Source organism: Danio rerio, chromosome 5, assembly GCF_049306965.1.
Source record: "Danio rerio strain Tuebingen ecotype United States chromosome 5, GRCz12tu, whole genome shotgun sequence".
Classification (NCBI taxonomy): Eukaryota; Metazoa; Chordata; class Actinopteri; order Cypriniformes; family Danionidae; genus Danio; species Danio rerio.
This window is the reverse complement of record NC_133180.1, coordinates 39,822,103-39,839,233: the sequence shown is the minus strand read 5'-3', so window position 1 is coordinate 39,839,233 and position 17,131 is coordinate 39,822,103. Positions and strand designations below refer to the sequence as shown.

The 17,131-nt window shown below is 35.2% G+C and overlaps 1 protein-coding gene across 5 annotated transcripts in view; it reads right to left on the bottom strand.

The window, feature by feature from the left end:
• fras1 (Fraser extracellular matrix complex subunit 1) overlaps positions 1 to 17,131 on the bottom strand; it is a 249,754-nt gene that overhangs the window by 152,437 nt on the left and 80,186 nt on the right. For 4 of the 5 annotated variants that reach the window (XM_005165335.5, XM_009301656.4, XM_021476261.2 and 1 more), the window contains exons 6-10: positions 14,077 to 14,210; positions 11,858 to 11,941; positions 6,525 to 6,626; positions 5,374 to 5,565; positions 2,229 to 2,318 (exon numbers count right to left, since the gene is read on the bottom strand). In XM_005165335.5, coding sequence (XP_005165392.1) covers positions 2,229 to 2,318; positions 5,374 to 5,565; positions 6,525 to 6,626; positions 11,858 to 11,941; positions 14,077 to 14,210 — 602 coding nt within the window. The remainder of the gene's footprint in view (positions 1 to 2,228; positions 2,319 to 5,373; positions 5,566 to 6,524; positions 6,627 to 11,857; positions 11,942 to 14,076; positions 14,211 to 17,131) is intronic. The other variant, NM_001130840.1, reaches the window with a different exon arrangement.

The following is a 17,131-nucleotide window of genomic DNA, read 5'->3' as shown; positions in this document are numbered from 1 at the left end:
TGAAAGTGTGTACATTTTTATTAATTCAGTTTTTAAATGAATATCTGTAATATTATTGTGATATAATAACAATGGCAACATTAAAATGTTGATTTATTTACAATACAGTTTGTAAAGATATTTTTTGTCTTTCAGTAGATATATTATACAAGGAGACTTGCTTTAACAAAGTAGATCGAGTTGGATTTGCATTGTTATCTTTGAATAAAATATGCCTCTCTGTCGCCATCTTGTGGATGAACATCGTTAACCGTCTTTGCTCAAAAACAGGCTAATGGTCGCTGGCATACTTTCAGAAATTATAAATATTTTAAAATAGGCACTATCCTTCTAAATAAACTGCATAGTTGCAACCTAAACAACTACATTCTTGCCTTTAAAAGCTTCAAAAGTACATTATGTTGTCTAACAGCATAGATATATACACTAGATATCGCATAGGGACCCTGAGCATGAGTCAATAGCGCCGCCACATTGGTACAGTGCTCCCAGGACAAATGTCATTTAACCGCACCAGACAAGACAGTGTTATTATGTGAAGATACAGGACTTTAGCACTGTCTACAGGTGTAGTAACGAGCAAACAAAGAAACCAAAGCACAAAGGCAGAACATTTTATAGGTAAGATTAAGTTTTTTACGTTTTTGTATGTTCTGAACTTTTGTGCTAAACAGTAGCATTATTAATGATAATGCAGTCACTTACTGCATTCACTATAAGTCAAAGTAGCTCCAACTCGCACTAAATACTCGGCTTATGCTAGTTTTGTTGAATAAAATCAGCAAACAATGCAAAATAAATATGACAACGAGATGCTGCAGTGCCAGATATGTGTATTATTGTCAGTTAGTGAACGAGTTGTTCATAACGGAGTCGCACCCTCCGTCAGTATGAGAAGTGAAAGCAGGAGAGGAGGTGTGTTTCAGGACACGGATTAGATCAAATTTAACAGGGAGGGTCGATAGTACATTTCCATACACACAAACACAAGCTTTTTATCAGGAATGCCAGTGCGATCACTGATCCATCAATGTAGAAAAGTGATGTAAAATGATAATTTTCGTAATAAAAAAAAAATTAAATTGCATACTAACATCCAGGAAAACTCCTGATCTTACAGGTAGATATATGTGTATATGTGTATATCTCTGGCTTTGGATGGACACAGTCCTCCACTGTACCCTGGTCTCGCATTCATTTCAATGGAGCGCTACCCTGTAGTAAAATGGCGGCTCTATTGACGCATTCCTTCCAATAGACAATAACAGGGTAGGCGACATCTAATGTATATATCTATGGTCTAACAGCAGCAATATTTGTCAAACTGTAAAGTGTCCTCTGCTTGTCGCTGTATGTGGGCGGAGTAATACAAAAGGGTGAAGGGTTGAGAGGTTGGACGAATGCTGTTATTTGCAGAATATCTCACGGCCAATCAGATTAAAAAACCAGACAGAACTGTTGTATATAGCATTTAATAGTATTAGTATATAGTATTATATATAGTTTTTAATCTTGATTAACATAATAAATGTTTCCAAAACATCTAATTAGCATTTTTATAATTTCTGAAGGATTATGTGACACTGAAGACTAGAGTAATGCTACTAAAATTCAGCTTTTGAACCAGAGGAATACTTAAAAAATGACAACATTCAAATAGAAAGGCAATGTTTTTTGTTTGTTTACAAAATTAATTATTTTATTTATTGAACAATTCAGAAAATGTCATTTGTTATTGGTCAGAATAACAAATCGTCACCTTATAATTATAAGGTTCTATCTGACATTTTTGTCAAAATTGAGTTATTGACATATTCTTATTAAATGACAGCTTATTTACATTAAGGGATGTTTTTTTATAAGTTGTTTACATTTTACAACTTTTTATTTAAAAAACAAAGGTTACACACATACTGTTTGCTATGGAATGCAAAAACTTTGAAGTTCTAAATCTCAAAATCATTCAGAACACAGACAGAACCTTATAATTCCAAGGTGACGAAATGTCACATCAGGGTTAAATTTTAATAACTTCTAAAGTAAATTTCATACCTATTTTTGTGCTATTTCATGCATCAAAACGGCTCAAAATAGCAACATTTGTTTTTTAGATTTGGAAGAAATATCAAGTAAACCCAGAAAAGCAGAACAGTTATCTCTGTTTTTCTTTCCATAGTTATATATATAATGTCATTATATATGACAAGAAAACAACAAACGCTTCATACCTTTTGGTCTGGCTGTGAATATGTACAGGAACTGGTTGTCGTCTTACACTCTGGGCAGCACTTTCCAGGCAAATGGACCAGTTTTTCTCCCTGGCACAAGGTGCGAAATTTGAGCTCATTTAATTTCAGCATGAAAACAGCCCCAGGGGAATGATTAGCTGTCTGACACAGAGCCACAAATCTCTAATTACATCACATTTCCAATTGTACCTCAGAGCTTCTTTATAGGGGGCTGTTATCAATAGTCATTTACATTCATGGGAGAATCTTTGGTTTCTGCGTAACAATCGCCAAAGTCATGGTGGTCTTACATGCAGATCAGCAGATGTCAGTGAAATATGGAACTACAGATGGGAGAGACGGTTTGATCAATGTTTTTCAAAATGACATAGAAGCATCTGTTATGCTTCGCTGTTGTTTAATCAGACATTCTATTACTTCGAATTCAGTGAACATCAGCTGTCATTTGATTAATGCATTTGATAAATGCAGGACTCTGCAAAAAAGTTTAACCAAAACAGCTGCTTGAAACTATTCACTATTTAAAAGTCAACTAAAGTATATACACCAGTTTATATAAAAAAAATAAAAATCAAAGAGTTCACACTTAGATATCACTTGATACTATTAGCAGGTTTGGCATGCTGTCCCAGAAGAGAACCAAAAGCTCAGAGATAATTGAGCCCAGGGCCCCAGCATGTAAGGGGGTAGGAGATCAGGTAGTTCTCATAAGCTCTTCTTGGTAAAAGGGGAAATGGGGAAAATGGGGTGAATAGAGGATTCTTCATAGAACGTATATGAGGGCGTAAGGCTAGATGGGCTATTTATAGTGAGTTTGGATTAATCCGATTGGCTGACTAATGATTACGGATGGCAGACCAGCCGCGTTCAATCATATCATGTGCTGCTTTTGAAATCAGCTTGTGAAACTTTACTTAAGGATATATTGAACCCAAAAATTAACCTTCTTTCACTATTTAAGCTGCAGTCACACTGGGCTTTTCCTCCCATAGACATCCATTCGTACGCACGCAAATGCGTCAGACTGGAAACGCAGGGTCATGCATCAAGTTTCGCAGGGTGCAGTGGTGCAAAGTTCAAGCTAGGGTGAACTCTGACCTGCGAAATCGCATCACTTGACTGCGTGAGACCAAACGAGGATCAAAACATGACCTCTCTGGACATAAATTTAAAACATGAAGCAATCGCTCGCTTTTTAAAATGCCTAATAGGCTTGTTTAAGCTCAAACTCTAATGTGACTGCAGCTTTACTCTTCATAATACAAAAAAGTCCAAACTTCTAATTTCTATAATTTCTATTAAGAGTCCCAGTAACCAATATTGTTATGCATCAAACGTAAAAAAAGCCTGATTGTTTTATATGGCGAACACATTTAATATATGGGTGCACAGCTGTAATTCCAAAAATTTAAATATTTTGACATGTATGACATATTTTATGTATCTAAAATTCTTATGAACTATTATGTCACATATGTCATTTGCATGTATTTCTATACATCAGATTTCTGTTTTGGGATCTGTGCTTCCATCCGTCTGGTCTAATGGATTTGGTCACAGGTTCTCCTCTACATCACAATGTTTTCATTACTCAAAAATCTTGGAAAGAACCTTCTGTCATTGTCAATCCAGGCCTGATGTTGGTCTGCTGTGATTGGGCTTTCTTACATACAGTTCGGTAATGCAAAATATGAAAACATTGTCTGTAAAGGTGGTACATGGAACAAAAAAACAATATAGACTAAAAATGAATCAAGATGAAATCTTTAGATAATGTAGTCCAGTTAGGTCATCTTCTTTGGTAACTGATGTCACTCAATCTATCCTGAATCTTTCATCATCTTTAATGTTGTATGTCAGTTTCTACACATCAAGAGTAATGCAACAGTTATTTATTATTTTAAATGCTTGTATCAGTTGATAATAACATTATGTTAAGTAAATGAATACATATTTATTTTAAATATAATGTTTGAGTTGCATTTTGAAATGCAATCAATTTGATGTTTAATTGTATTCTATTGAATAGGTGATCTTAGTTCAATGAACACAGTATCTTTGACTTGTGTGTATTATATCCAAGCATTTAAAAAAGAAAGATTTTTGCAAAAATGTGCAATTCTGGTAATAGTGGTGAATTTTGTGTCAAGAGTTTTGAAAATTGACACCAGGGTTCTTAAATTTGTGACAAAACGATTGTAAAAAACTTGAAATAGCTCTATGTGAATCCAGGCCTGAGATTGGTCTGTTGTGGTGCTGTGATTGGGCATTCTTACATACAGTAATGTAAAATACTTCTAATTTAATTCTGAAATTTGTGGCAAAACAATTGTAAAAAAAAAACTGTAATACATACAAAAAGGCATGATTATAAATCAAATATTAAATACTTTCAAGGATTTAAGATTATGATGACCGTTAAATGTATCATGACAGTCTTGTGAAAAGGGTCCAGTGACTTCTATCATTTAATATCACTGTCTTAATAAAATGAGTCAGGGATTTTGATGTTGAAATACTGCAGCAGATGCTGTATAGGGACCACAAAGGGCCAAACCCTGCATTTTCGTTCAAAGCTTTTTTTGCTTTTTGAGAGGTGATCTAAATATCCGTGGCTTGAAACAAATGGAAACTTGACAGGTTTGTACTGCATTTCGATAGATATTCGGCCCTCAAGGTCTCTGCACTATTCATGTGACCGAAACCCATGAATAAACTTATGAACTTCTGCCATGACCCCAGAGATGTTTTCAAAAACTCTTTCAAGTCAGAATTTCCTTCTTTAAAGAATAACCTTTACAGTAACTATCCTGGATTCAGGCCAGAAATACAATTAATAAGTGATAAATCTCCGCCACAGTGCCCAAGCTTTCAAAGGTCCTTATGATTAATTGAGAAGCAGTGAATATATTGATTGGATAAAGTTATAACTCATAACTAGGACAAATGACTACATAGATCAAGATTTCAGACTGGCCTGGTATATTTTGCCCTATTAATTGTCAACATATTTTTTTAATGGTGGTATATAGGGCATCTAACAGCTCAGCTTGAATAGATCAACCTGTGTTCCTGCTGAAGGCTCTGCATTGAAATGTGCTCTCTATAAGGTGTGTACACATACCCGTGGGCACTCTGATCTGGAGCACTCGACCCGTTGGCACAGCACCTGACCCCGTTCACACATGCAGAACTCACAGCCTGTGCCGTTCCACATGTCGCCATGGTAACGAACAATGCCCTCATAGAGGCAGCTGCCTTTAGATGTGGCACAGTCTTCACAGCACTGGTCGGCTCGCTTGACCTTCGTCTGACCCTGAGGAGAACACAACATATCATGCATTCTAAAATGTAATAAATATGTTATCAGAAAATAAAATAAAATAAAATAAATACAAATTAAATAAAAATAATTAAAAAATAAAAGTAAATAAAAAATAATATATATATGATCATTTGGTTTTTATAAATCAAATATTAAATACTTTTAAGGATTTAAGAATATGATGACCGTTAAATGTGTTATACAGTCTTGTAAAAAGGGTCCCCTAATGAATAAAGGGACTAAGCCGAAGGAAAATAATTGGATGAATAAAAATGAATGGAAACTCAATTTATAGTATCACATTTAAATCTACGCAAGTTACATTTCTTACAGAGCTCAGAATAATAACCAATCACACATCATTTTGTTGAGCTTATGAACACAATGGCTAATTAAAAGCAATTAGATTGTCCCTTTTTTAGGAACACAGCCAGCAGACTAAAAGAAGAAAACTAAGTTTTAAATCTGTGTAACCGCTACAAGTGAAAGTTGTCAACTTCTAGCTTATAGATGGATTCTAGCTAACAGTCGTGAGCTAAAAGCCATCAAATTCTCATTTTGAATTTATGGGGCAATTTCACGCTCTTTGAGGATTCATACTTATTAAGGTATAAGATATAAAAATGAAGGGTCTGTTCCTGCTGAGTATTGTTCTAAAGCACAGTTACATAAGATCATAAATTTCATATGAAAGCAAAAGACTGAGATAGAAAACACCCCAGAGCACCAGACAAAATATTAAATGTATGGTGCAAACAATCTTGGATGATGAAATCCTGCCACTTTTCAGGCTAAAGAAGCGTGAAAATCAAAGTGAGATTGCATTAAACTGTGAAAGACATGTCAGTTAGTGATCAGCTTTTTTCTTCTTCTTCATCTTCTCAGTACTGTTACTGGTCAAGTGACTCTCTTTGATATGAAGTGTTATAATGTAATGGATTTCTGCTGACCTTATCGCAATGGAGAGGAGGACACTTCTCAGTTTGACAGCGAGAATGACCACGATCACACACACAGGTTGTACAGCTGCTCCTCTGCCACTGCTCGCCATGCTAAAAACACAAATGCAGACAGTTTTAGGAATTCAGTGACATTAGGGAATATGTACACAAATGGCTTGTGTGTTTCCAAATGAGCCCTGTTTCTGGAAAACAAGTAAATGTTTTTGTATCACCTAGAACAGGTTGTGACTTACAATACAAGAAGATTTATATGCAATTATGCAATATGTAATTAACGTAGCGCAAGCAAAACATGCAAAGTGTGAACACGAGAGACGTTATGTCGCATATTTCCCCCTTTTTAAGCCCTTTTCATGCACGGTATTAAGTTAGGTGATTGGATCACAAGCAGATGAGTGAGACACGCTCCTGTCTAGAGCTGGTGTTTTAATCTGGCTTTTTTATTCTGACTTATTTAAGGAGAGGGTCTATAGACTATAAAGAGCAATAGCTGTTCTCACTAATATAAAATGCACTTAATGTATTATGAATAAATCTGTTTACCTCACAATATTTAAACAAGTAATCCCAACTTTTTTGCACATAAAGTTATTAAACTTAATAGATTCAAGTAATCTTGATTTACAGTAATATGTATTCACAACTTTGAGTGGTCATGTGTCTAAAATATGTTAATGGTAGAGAATGGTGATGAGGGAACTGAGAAAACTTAACTTAAGCATTATCAGATATAAGCATAATAAATTTGATTTGTGCTAAATTTCTAAATTCATTCATTCATTTTCTTGTTGGCTTAGTCCCTTTATTAATCCGGGGTCGCCACAGTGGAATGAACCGCCAACTTATCCAGCAACGGACAATTTAGCCTACCCAATTTACCTGTACCGCATGTCTTTGGACTGTGGGGGAGACCAGAGCACGCGGAGGAAACCCACGCGAAGGCAAGGAGAACATCCAAACTCCACACAGAAACGCCAACCGAGCCGAGGTTTGAACTGAGGTTCATTTTCTTGTCGGCTTAGTCCTTTTGTTAATCCGGGGTCGCCACAGCGGAATGAACCGCCAAATTATCCAGCAAGATTTTTTTCCCCATCTCTGGGAAAATTATTATTACATAATATATTATTATAATATATTAATATATTAACATTAATACATTTAATAATATTTATATGATTATATAATGCATGATATTATAAAAGATGCATATAATAATAAATAAAATTATATTTAAATATTATTATAAATAAATAAATATTATATAATTCATATTAATATTATTGTTTTTACATTAAACCTTGGTTGAAAATTACTTGCTATAAGGTATTATGTTGTTGCTTTTTTTTTGCAGTACACGGATGCTAAATGTTTTACAAGGTCAGTTGTTCATGTTCATGTGCATTGCATTGTTTTAGAAAGTAATAACTATGGTTAATGACGTGTATAGACTATTTAAAGTGATTGATGTGATGCCTGTTTGATAAAAATTTAAACAATAAAAATGTTAAGGTATTGTTTTTAGGGAGGCACGGTGGCGCAGTGTGTCACGCACATTAACCACATTAGTTTGCCTTTTTCGGGGCTTCTGTTAAAACACAATTTGAAAGCAATATCTGATTTTCATTTGTTAATTTTCAGTAATTTTTGATTAATCATTACTTATTTCAGTTTCAAGTTATTACAGTGACCAAGGTAGTTTTTTTTCTTCTTTAGAAGGGCACTGACACTACTGCCTCCCTAGTGTGCATGTCTGTAATGTTTAGGAGTTGAGATTGTAAGCAGAAAGAAGGATTCTGAAACACATGACAATTTACATCATGCAGCATTTTCAATTACCTCTGAAAGTGGTTTCAGACTTGGTTTACACCTCCATTTAGTATCATCCACTTGGATTGATCAGATTGATAAAAGCATCTAAATACCAGGTGCAAACAGAGTATAGTTTTTTTTTTAAGCTTGAGTTTATTAATAAATGTAAATAGTGATTGCCACTTTTATTTATTTTAATATATTTTAAATTCCTTCCTACTGTAACATGAGTAAAAGGGAACTATAATTCTTTTTTATAATGTTTATAAAAATGGAGCGAATACACCAGTGTGCCTTAATTGACCTTATTGCAGTTTGGCATGGCTTGACAACATATAGAGCTTTCCCAGAAAATACATATAGCAAAATGACAAAATTAGCTACACCACTGATGCCTCTGTGCAGTTTTGAAAATTCAGATGGCATCTCAAAGCTGTTCAAAGCTTTAGCAGAAAAACACATTACAGCACATAATTAATTTAACATAAATGACAAATTCAGACGGCGCTGTAGAGAACGAGACAAGTAGGAGATAAAAAGACTGGTGAATGTTATCCTCTCAAAATCCTTGCATTGCTTTCACACAATTCACAATGATCAAAAGAGCTGAATTCTGCTGAGTGGGACGTGATTGCTCAAACGCGCCAAAAGAGAAACAGCCTGAAATGACATGCTGATGAGAGATTATGGGGACGTCGGTCTGTGTATCTAAAGAGAGGTCCTGGTATTGCAGAGATGTTACAACATCATCAGGACGGAGGGGATCAAACAGAATCATTTTAAAAATAATCACTAAAAACATTGATATGAATTAACTATCATGTTAATAGAAGTGTTTATTGGCTCTGGTGCTTGGCACTTATTACAGAGACATTTAAGTGTGTGCACTTTAAAAAAAGGCAGAAGGTTCTAAAAGCAGAGTAGGTGCAGATGCAAGTGGAGTTGCATGCAATGTCTTTTGTTGCATTGGCAGGTGTGTGAGTCTCTATGTCTGTCTGTCTCTCTCTCTCTCCCTCTCTTTACATCTGCAGGCCCCGCCCTAGTTACGCAGATGAGGTGCCATTGGATTGGATGAAGTAACCCAGGGCGTCGTTTAGAAAGGGAAAACGGGCGTGGGGCGGGAGAGTGATTTTTGGTTGGCATGTTGTTTTGAGTTTGGTGTGCGATAAAACTATGCTTGTTGCTAAGTGTTATTGTTGATTGTGTTTCACGTGTTGGTGTATAAGTTTTGACATTTTGTTGTATATCCATTCGTGTTTCCCCCTCCTATTATTTTGTTTATGGTTTGTTTGTTTGTTTGTTGGTTGTAAATATTAAATATTGTACAAGGTAAGAGGCAGTAGGGGTTGGACACCATGTTTTTCTTTTCTGTAAATATTTTCTCCTGTTTTTACAACTAGTTAGGGAGGTAGAGGTAGATTTTGTATTTTTATTTCGGTTATTTTATTAGGTGTAGTTAGTTCTATTTGGGTGTTTGGTTACAGTGCATCTTTTGTTTATTATTTTTCTGTGGGTCCACTCCGAGGTGATTGGCTTCACGTTTTGTCTCCACGCTAGAATTCCTAGCTTCAAAATTTATTTTCAAACCGGAAGAACGAATTTGCTCAAAATAATGCAAAGACAACCAATTTTCACTTTTTTTGGTCAAATTTATGTGTCTTAATAGAGGTTTTGGCAATGTGGGACACATATATGACTGTCAACATCTTAAAAAACGTGTTTTGGTGTTTTGTGACCCTTTAATGCACACACCTAACCCCGACCCTAATCCTACCTACCCCTCATAGTGACTTCACTTGCTCCATTGAGTGCATTGTGTCTGAGACAGCATGTCTGAGACAGCATGTTTCAGCTTGCATATGCAAGTCTGCAGTCAGATACTAATGATAAATGTTGGAGTATTACAACCTGAATTTCAACTCAAACTTGCTGGAGAACATTCACATTTACAAGAACTACAATTCCACCAGTATATGGACTACAAGTCTGGTCATGCAACACACACGCACACCCGCTCCAAGTCTCTATTGATTACACTCACACAACTGAAGCTGCTCAAAGACTGATTAGTTGGACTATTTATACAGCACACAAACACAAAGGCTTGGCTGAGTCTTGTAAAATTTACTGTGAGCATTACGATGTTTTCCTTGCCTTCTGGGTTTTAACCTTGCCTTGTTTTGTTTGTTTTACGTTGTCTGCTGCCTGCCTTTTTGTCTACGACTCTGGATTTTTTGTGTACATCTGTTTGCCCCTGTGTTGATAATTGCCTGACCATCTCTGTTTAATAAACCTGTGCTTGGATCCACACCTCCCTTTTCAGTGCCCCGCTTCACGTTATAATGAGATTGTGTGACTGAGTCAGTGTGTGAGTAAATAATCCAGGCTTTTCCATTTTTGCTTGAACTATTCCTCTAACTCTGCGTTTCATATTTTAGCCCATAATTGGTTTTTATGTAAAATAGCAAATACTTAATTTTATTCCTCACTACAGTTCATTTATTCACTTATGGTTATTTTAATTTACTTTACACAGCTTACTATTGTTCACAGGTACGTTGTTAATGCTTCAGCGATCTACAAGCACTGTTTGTACTAAACCCGCAAGTTGAGCAAACTCATGAAAAGTCAGTTGAGAGATTAATATACAGTTGAAGTCAGAATTATTAGCCCCCCTGAATTATTAGCCCCCGTTTATTTTTTTGTGCTAATTTCTGTTTAAGAGAGAGAAGATTTTTTCTACACATTTCTAAACATAATAGTTTTAATAACTCACTTCTAATAACTGATTTATTTTATTTTTTTGTGATGACAGTAAATAATATTTGCTAGATATTTTTCAAGTTCACTTCTATACAGCTTAAAGTGACATTTAAAGGCTTAACTAGGATAATTAGGTTAGGTTAGGTTAGTTAATTAGGTTAATTAACTAGGCAGGTTAGGGTAATTAGGCAAGTTATTGTGTAATGATGATTTGTTCTGTAGACTATTAAGAAAAATATAGCTTAAGGGGCTAATAATTTTGTCATTAAAATGGTGTTTAAAAAATTAGAAATTGCTTTTATTCTAGCCAAAATAAAACAAATTAGACTTTTTCCAGAAGCAAAAATATTATCAGACATACTGTTAAAATGTCCTTGCTCTGTAAAACATAATTTGGGAAATACTTCAAAAAAAAAAATTCAAAGGGTGGCTGGCTAATAATTCTGACTTCAACTGTATATAACGTGAATGATTGAAAGAGAATCAAAAGATGATACAAGGAAAAGAGAAACTCTTTACGGAAGGAAGGGAATTGGCAAAGTGGAAATGACAGCACATACACACAGCTCTTCCTTCAACTCCTCATCTGTCACAATATGAATGATGAGCGCACTTTAACCCACTCTATCCATTCGCAAAAGGTCTTCCATAATACAGACATGTATTATCACATCTGTCGCTCTCAATCTTCCTCTGTCCTCAGATCTCTGTGTATATTTCACCTTCCTCTAATCAGTTTTCCGGCTTACCTTGTACTCATTCCCAGCCTCCATACAGGGATTTGGCTCACACTGTGGACAGCACTGTCCTGGATGGACCACCAGGTTCTCATTCTGCATATAGAAAGAATACAAACCGCATGCTGTTTAAACAACTTTTCAGCTGACAACATATGAATCAAAATTACACTATGAGAAATGACCACAATTATAAAATAAAAGACTGTAACATCATAAAGGGTCGCTTTAAGTTTGTCAGAGGTGAGGTGTCACTTGACAAATAAATTTCTCCAACTGAATGAGGATAAAACAGAAGTCATGTTATTCAGTAATAAGGTGTGAAAAAAACTGTTTAATGTGAGAAACTCTTTGACTGTGACCTTAAAGCTGCCATGAAATCAAAATGTACTCTTCTTAATTTTATATGTATATAGTAGTTCTTGTAATAATGATGTATCTGTGCTCATCGTTTTTATCGTTAAGTTCGCCCATTTGTCAATATTCCTTCAATTTGTAAGCAATGCTTACAATCTTTTAACAATTCAATCACTTCCCAAAAAAAAATCATGCACTGGCCTATTTTTTCTCTCATTTTGTTCAGAATCTTTTTTTCCCCTCCTTAGATCAATATCTAAACTCAAATCCATCCTTATTTTTGAAGATATGGAGAAGCCAGTTGATCTCTTTGTGCTTGCAGTTCTGCGTTCTCAGCTAAAATATAAAGATGTTAGAGCTTTCTCTGTTGCAGCTCCTAGACTCTGCAATGACCTTCCACTGTCTGTTAAAATCTTCTTCAACACTGGCTTTATTCCAGAGTGCAATTAAAACTTATTTGCTTTCTGTTGTTTTAAAAAATGTCTTGTAAGTTGTCTTCATCATCTGATTTTTTTCTGTTTGCTTTCTTTGTACAACAATTCGGTTCCACTTGTGATATTTAAAATTGTTGAAAAAAAGTTGAGTAAAACTCTAGAAAAAAAAAAATGTAAACACCTGTTAATTGGTTCATGGCAAGTTCCTATATTAAATGATGACGATGAATATAAATTCAATGTAACTTTATAGTTGAATGTGCAGTTTATGAAGGTAAAAATTTGTAAATTTTATCATTTAAAGTGAAAGTTTGTTTAACTCACATTCCTTCAATTCTTTGTTAATAATTATGCAGATGTGTGCAGAAGAACTTTTAATATTTTAGCAACCTGGCTTCTGGTGAACTGTATGCTATAAAATCAGCAGTTTTAAGGTCTGTTTTCTTTAAAAATCAGCTATCTTCACTGCCTAAATGATTTACGATATAAAGTGGGTCTCAAAATGTACAAAAAGCACTGCATTAAATTAAATTTTTTCCGTGCCATGCCTTTAAAATATTGACATTTATTTTACCCCAGTATTTTCAATGGAGTTTTTGTGATAGACTGCTGATCCTGATGGCACGTGTGTGTAAAAGGCTTTTCATCTCGTTTTACAACTTCATTTAAAACTAAATGAATGCTGCAGTGTATTTAACTGATTGTATTTTAATCACATTACACCATCGATGCTGTAAAAGGAACAGTATAAAATTTTAAAAAGTCACATTAACCATTCAGTGGAAGTTTATTGGTATGGGAAGAAACGCTAGCTGTGCATAAACCCTATTACTTTTAAATTTGATTCATCATGTGGCTTTCTTATTATCACCTGTCTTTTAATTCACAGAGAAAACAATTAAATTGACATTCCTTCAGTTCTCTGTGAGCTACTTGTGATCAGATTTTACTCATCACGTGGCTTTCTCATTATCAAGTAAGTCAAGTAAGTCATCTTATAATTTGCTGAAACCCCCCCCTAAACTGACATTTCCTGTGTGCTATGATAAGCTTTGATTTATAATGGGTCTTTCATTTTTTAAGCTGGTCTGTTTTTCATAATGGTGCAAAACAGATTTTAGTCCTTCATGAAATTGACATTTTAATGGTATGCCAGTTAAATTAAATACATTTTTTCCAGCTATTAAAAAGACACTATAAAAACATGTTGGACATCTTTTTTTTCGAATTCAAATATGTTGCTATCATATTCTTTTAAATAATAAACTTCTGGCAACCACAGCAGCCATCTTAAGTGTATTTTTTTTCTTTAAAGTGCGAAGATGCTGTGTGAGATAACAGCAATTTACACATCTAGACAAGCTGCTCTGTGTTTTGCCTTTGCAGTTGCCGAGAGATCAAAACACAAGGCCCAGCTGACAGTTCAGTGTTGTTACTGACCACTTTGCATGTAACCGGCTGACACTCAGCCACCAGGCATTCAGTGTGTCCGTTTCTGCACCTGCACTTTGTACAGGGGCTTGACGTCCACTCCAACCCATCTCTGTACTCACGGCCTTCCCAGGAGCAAGAGACTGTAAAGTGAGAAAGAACATTTTAATTGCAGAATAATTCTGGAATTTCTAAAGAAAAAAAACACAGATGATGGGTTATGACAGTGTGAAGCAGATAAACCCTTTTGGGACAAACATAGCTAAGAAAAGCAAATGTTTTAAAGCAATCAGAAAAACATAAAGAGAGAGAGAGAGAGAGAGAGAGAGAGAGAGAGAGAGGGGCAAGCTGAATCTGAGGCACAATGTGAATTGCTATTTACGTCATGACTCTAAAACTCCCTTATAAGCAGATGTGTGTAATATCTGTGCTACTAGTGACGCCAAACACATCTGTAAAATCATAATTTAAATGTTTTTAAAATGTCTTTATTTATTTTTAAGAGTTGTGTTTATAAGATGTAAAGTAATGTGTGCTTATGCTTCAGTTGTTTACGTTATTTTTTTTATATATATCTTACTCTTATATACAGCTACTCAGCAAACATGAAAACAACTGTCATATTTCCTATTTCCTCCAAAAGGCCCGCCCTCAGGAGGCTCTGATTGGTCAGCTAACATAATGCGGTGCTATTCATGGATCGGGGCTAAACGATGGCGCAGTGAATAGCACAATTGCCTCACCGCAAGAAGGTCGCTAGTTTGAACCTCGGCTGGGTCAGTTGCCGTTTCTGTGTGGTGTTTGCATGTTCTCCCTGTGTTCGCGTGGGTTTCCTCCGGGTGCTCCGGTTTCGCCCACAGTCCAAAGACATGTGGTATAGGTGAATTGGGTAAGCTAAATTGTCCGTAGTGTATGTGTGTGAATATGTGTGTGTAGATGTTTCCCAGAGATGGGTTGCAGCTGGAAGTGCATCTGCTGTGAAAACATATGCTGGATAAGTTGGTGGTTCATTCCACTAAGATTGAAAAAGGGACTAAGCTGAAAAGAAAATGAATAAATGAATGATATATGGATCAGCTCCACGTCACTAGGATGTTTCACACGCCAAAAAGCATGCATTTTTGCATAGTGTAAACACTGTCAGAGTAGCTGTTAGCAGTATCAGTTTGTGCCTGAAATACGCATTGGTAAGTAATATAAAACATTCACATATCTTTTGCAACGCATGAAAAGCGGGCGCATAGAGAGACACTGCATCGCTGGTGAAGATTGTGGGTGTTTAAACCAGTTTGGATGGATAAACATGAATTTGTAGATAAATTGTTAGCAATGCCAAACAGCATTTCCCATTGTTTACATCCTTGCTACAACAAACAGTTAACGCTAGACACTATGCATGTAATGGATTGATTTTTACAACGAAAAACACTCACAGGTTGGGGGTCACAATCCACAGCTTCATCTATTATGGTTGGAGCTGCTCCTTCTTTGAGGAGTTTTAACCGAATCCAGCACTGTACTATGATAGATTCTGGAAGTTCTCCTTTGTCAAATGCTAGCTATATTTATTTTTTTAATTCTCTGGAATAATTAAAGTTTAATTTTAAGCACATCTCTCTTTGTGTTGTGTCCTTTAGAGGGCCAAATACAGAAACAGAAGAAGCTTTGTGGAAAAAGCAGCGTTTGGACCACATTTTAGCTTTCTCTGCTACAACATAACAGCGCCTCGGGCCACACACCATTGCTGTGGGGGTGTATGTGCTGGGTGAATGTGCGTAACCGTAAGCCCTTGTGATCTCACTAACCTTGATCTTTTTTTGTAGTTCCCAAACATCATTCACTGTAGGCTTAGCTAAGCTAACTCTGTAAAAGCCAATGTCTCCCTTTGCATTGAACTTTGAGTGTATTACATGATATTTACATTACAGATGTGTATGTTCAAACAGCTACATTACACATCAACTAAAGTTTAAAATATGATATTTTAGTGGAGCACCCCTTAAAGCACTCTGCCATTGTTTGGGCACATCCAAGGCCAAAACTTACTAAATTTATTCTGCCAATGCTGTTATCTCTGCTCAACAGCAAACATCCCAATTTGTGCTCATTAAAATATACACACATTGCCATAATCTGTAGGCCAATTATTCCACATTGTGACAAACAAGCGAGAGTAATGAAATAATGAAAAAGAAAAAATGTAAAATGGGATCAGTTTCAATAATTTTCAGAGTCAATTAGGGTTGATTGTAAGAAAGGCATACTGTCAACTAAATGGCTAGCGGTGCTAGCGGTACTATTTATAATGTTTGTTTAAATCAGTGGTTTCCCAAAGTGGGGGTCACAGGACAATGACAGGAGGTCCCTTGGTGATTCTCAAAGATCTAATCCATTTTATCAAACTATTAGATCTACCATATTTTATCCATAACCCACAGAACATAATAATATTATTAATAGTTACATAAAAACAATCACAAGCAAATGAAAATCCATCAGTCATTCAGTTATTTATATTAAAATTAGTTATATTAATATAACAGCAATAGCATCAGCTAGCAGATTGTTTTTATAGCAGCAGGTTAAACTTTCTGACACCTTGATGGCAATCAAATAAGATCTCTAAGTGGTGGTCTTCAAAATTAAAACAAAAACAAACAAAAAAAACAATAAAAAAACGTTGTGCCCACAAGTCTCTTTAAGTGAGGTTAATATTAAATTTAACAAATTAGTAAATTACTATATAAATGATATGGCTGTTAGACTGTTGTAATTTTTTGTGTTGTCAATATGCTAGTTTTTACATAGACCTAATGTTGAGCATGCAATGTTTGAATATTTGAAACCACCTCCAAGAAATGTTAGGTTCGCGAGTCACTGGCATTTTTATTTTGGGGGGCACGGGCTGAAAATTTTGTGAACCCCTGGATTAAATGACAATGTGAATAAAGTTAAAAACAAAACATTAAACAAACTGTTTATAATAAGTTCAGTAAGATTAATTAAAAAAAAACAATTTTATGTCAACTTTGGCATGTAAATCATTGATTAAAAAATCTATTTT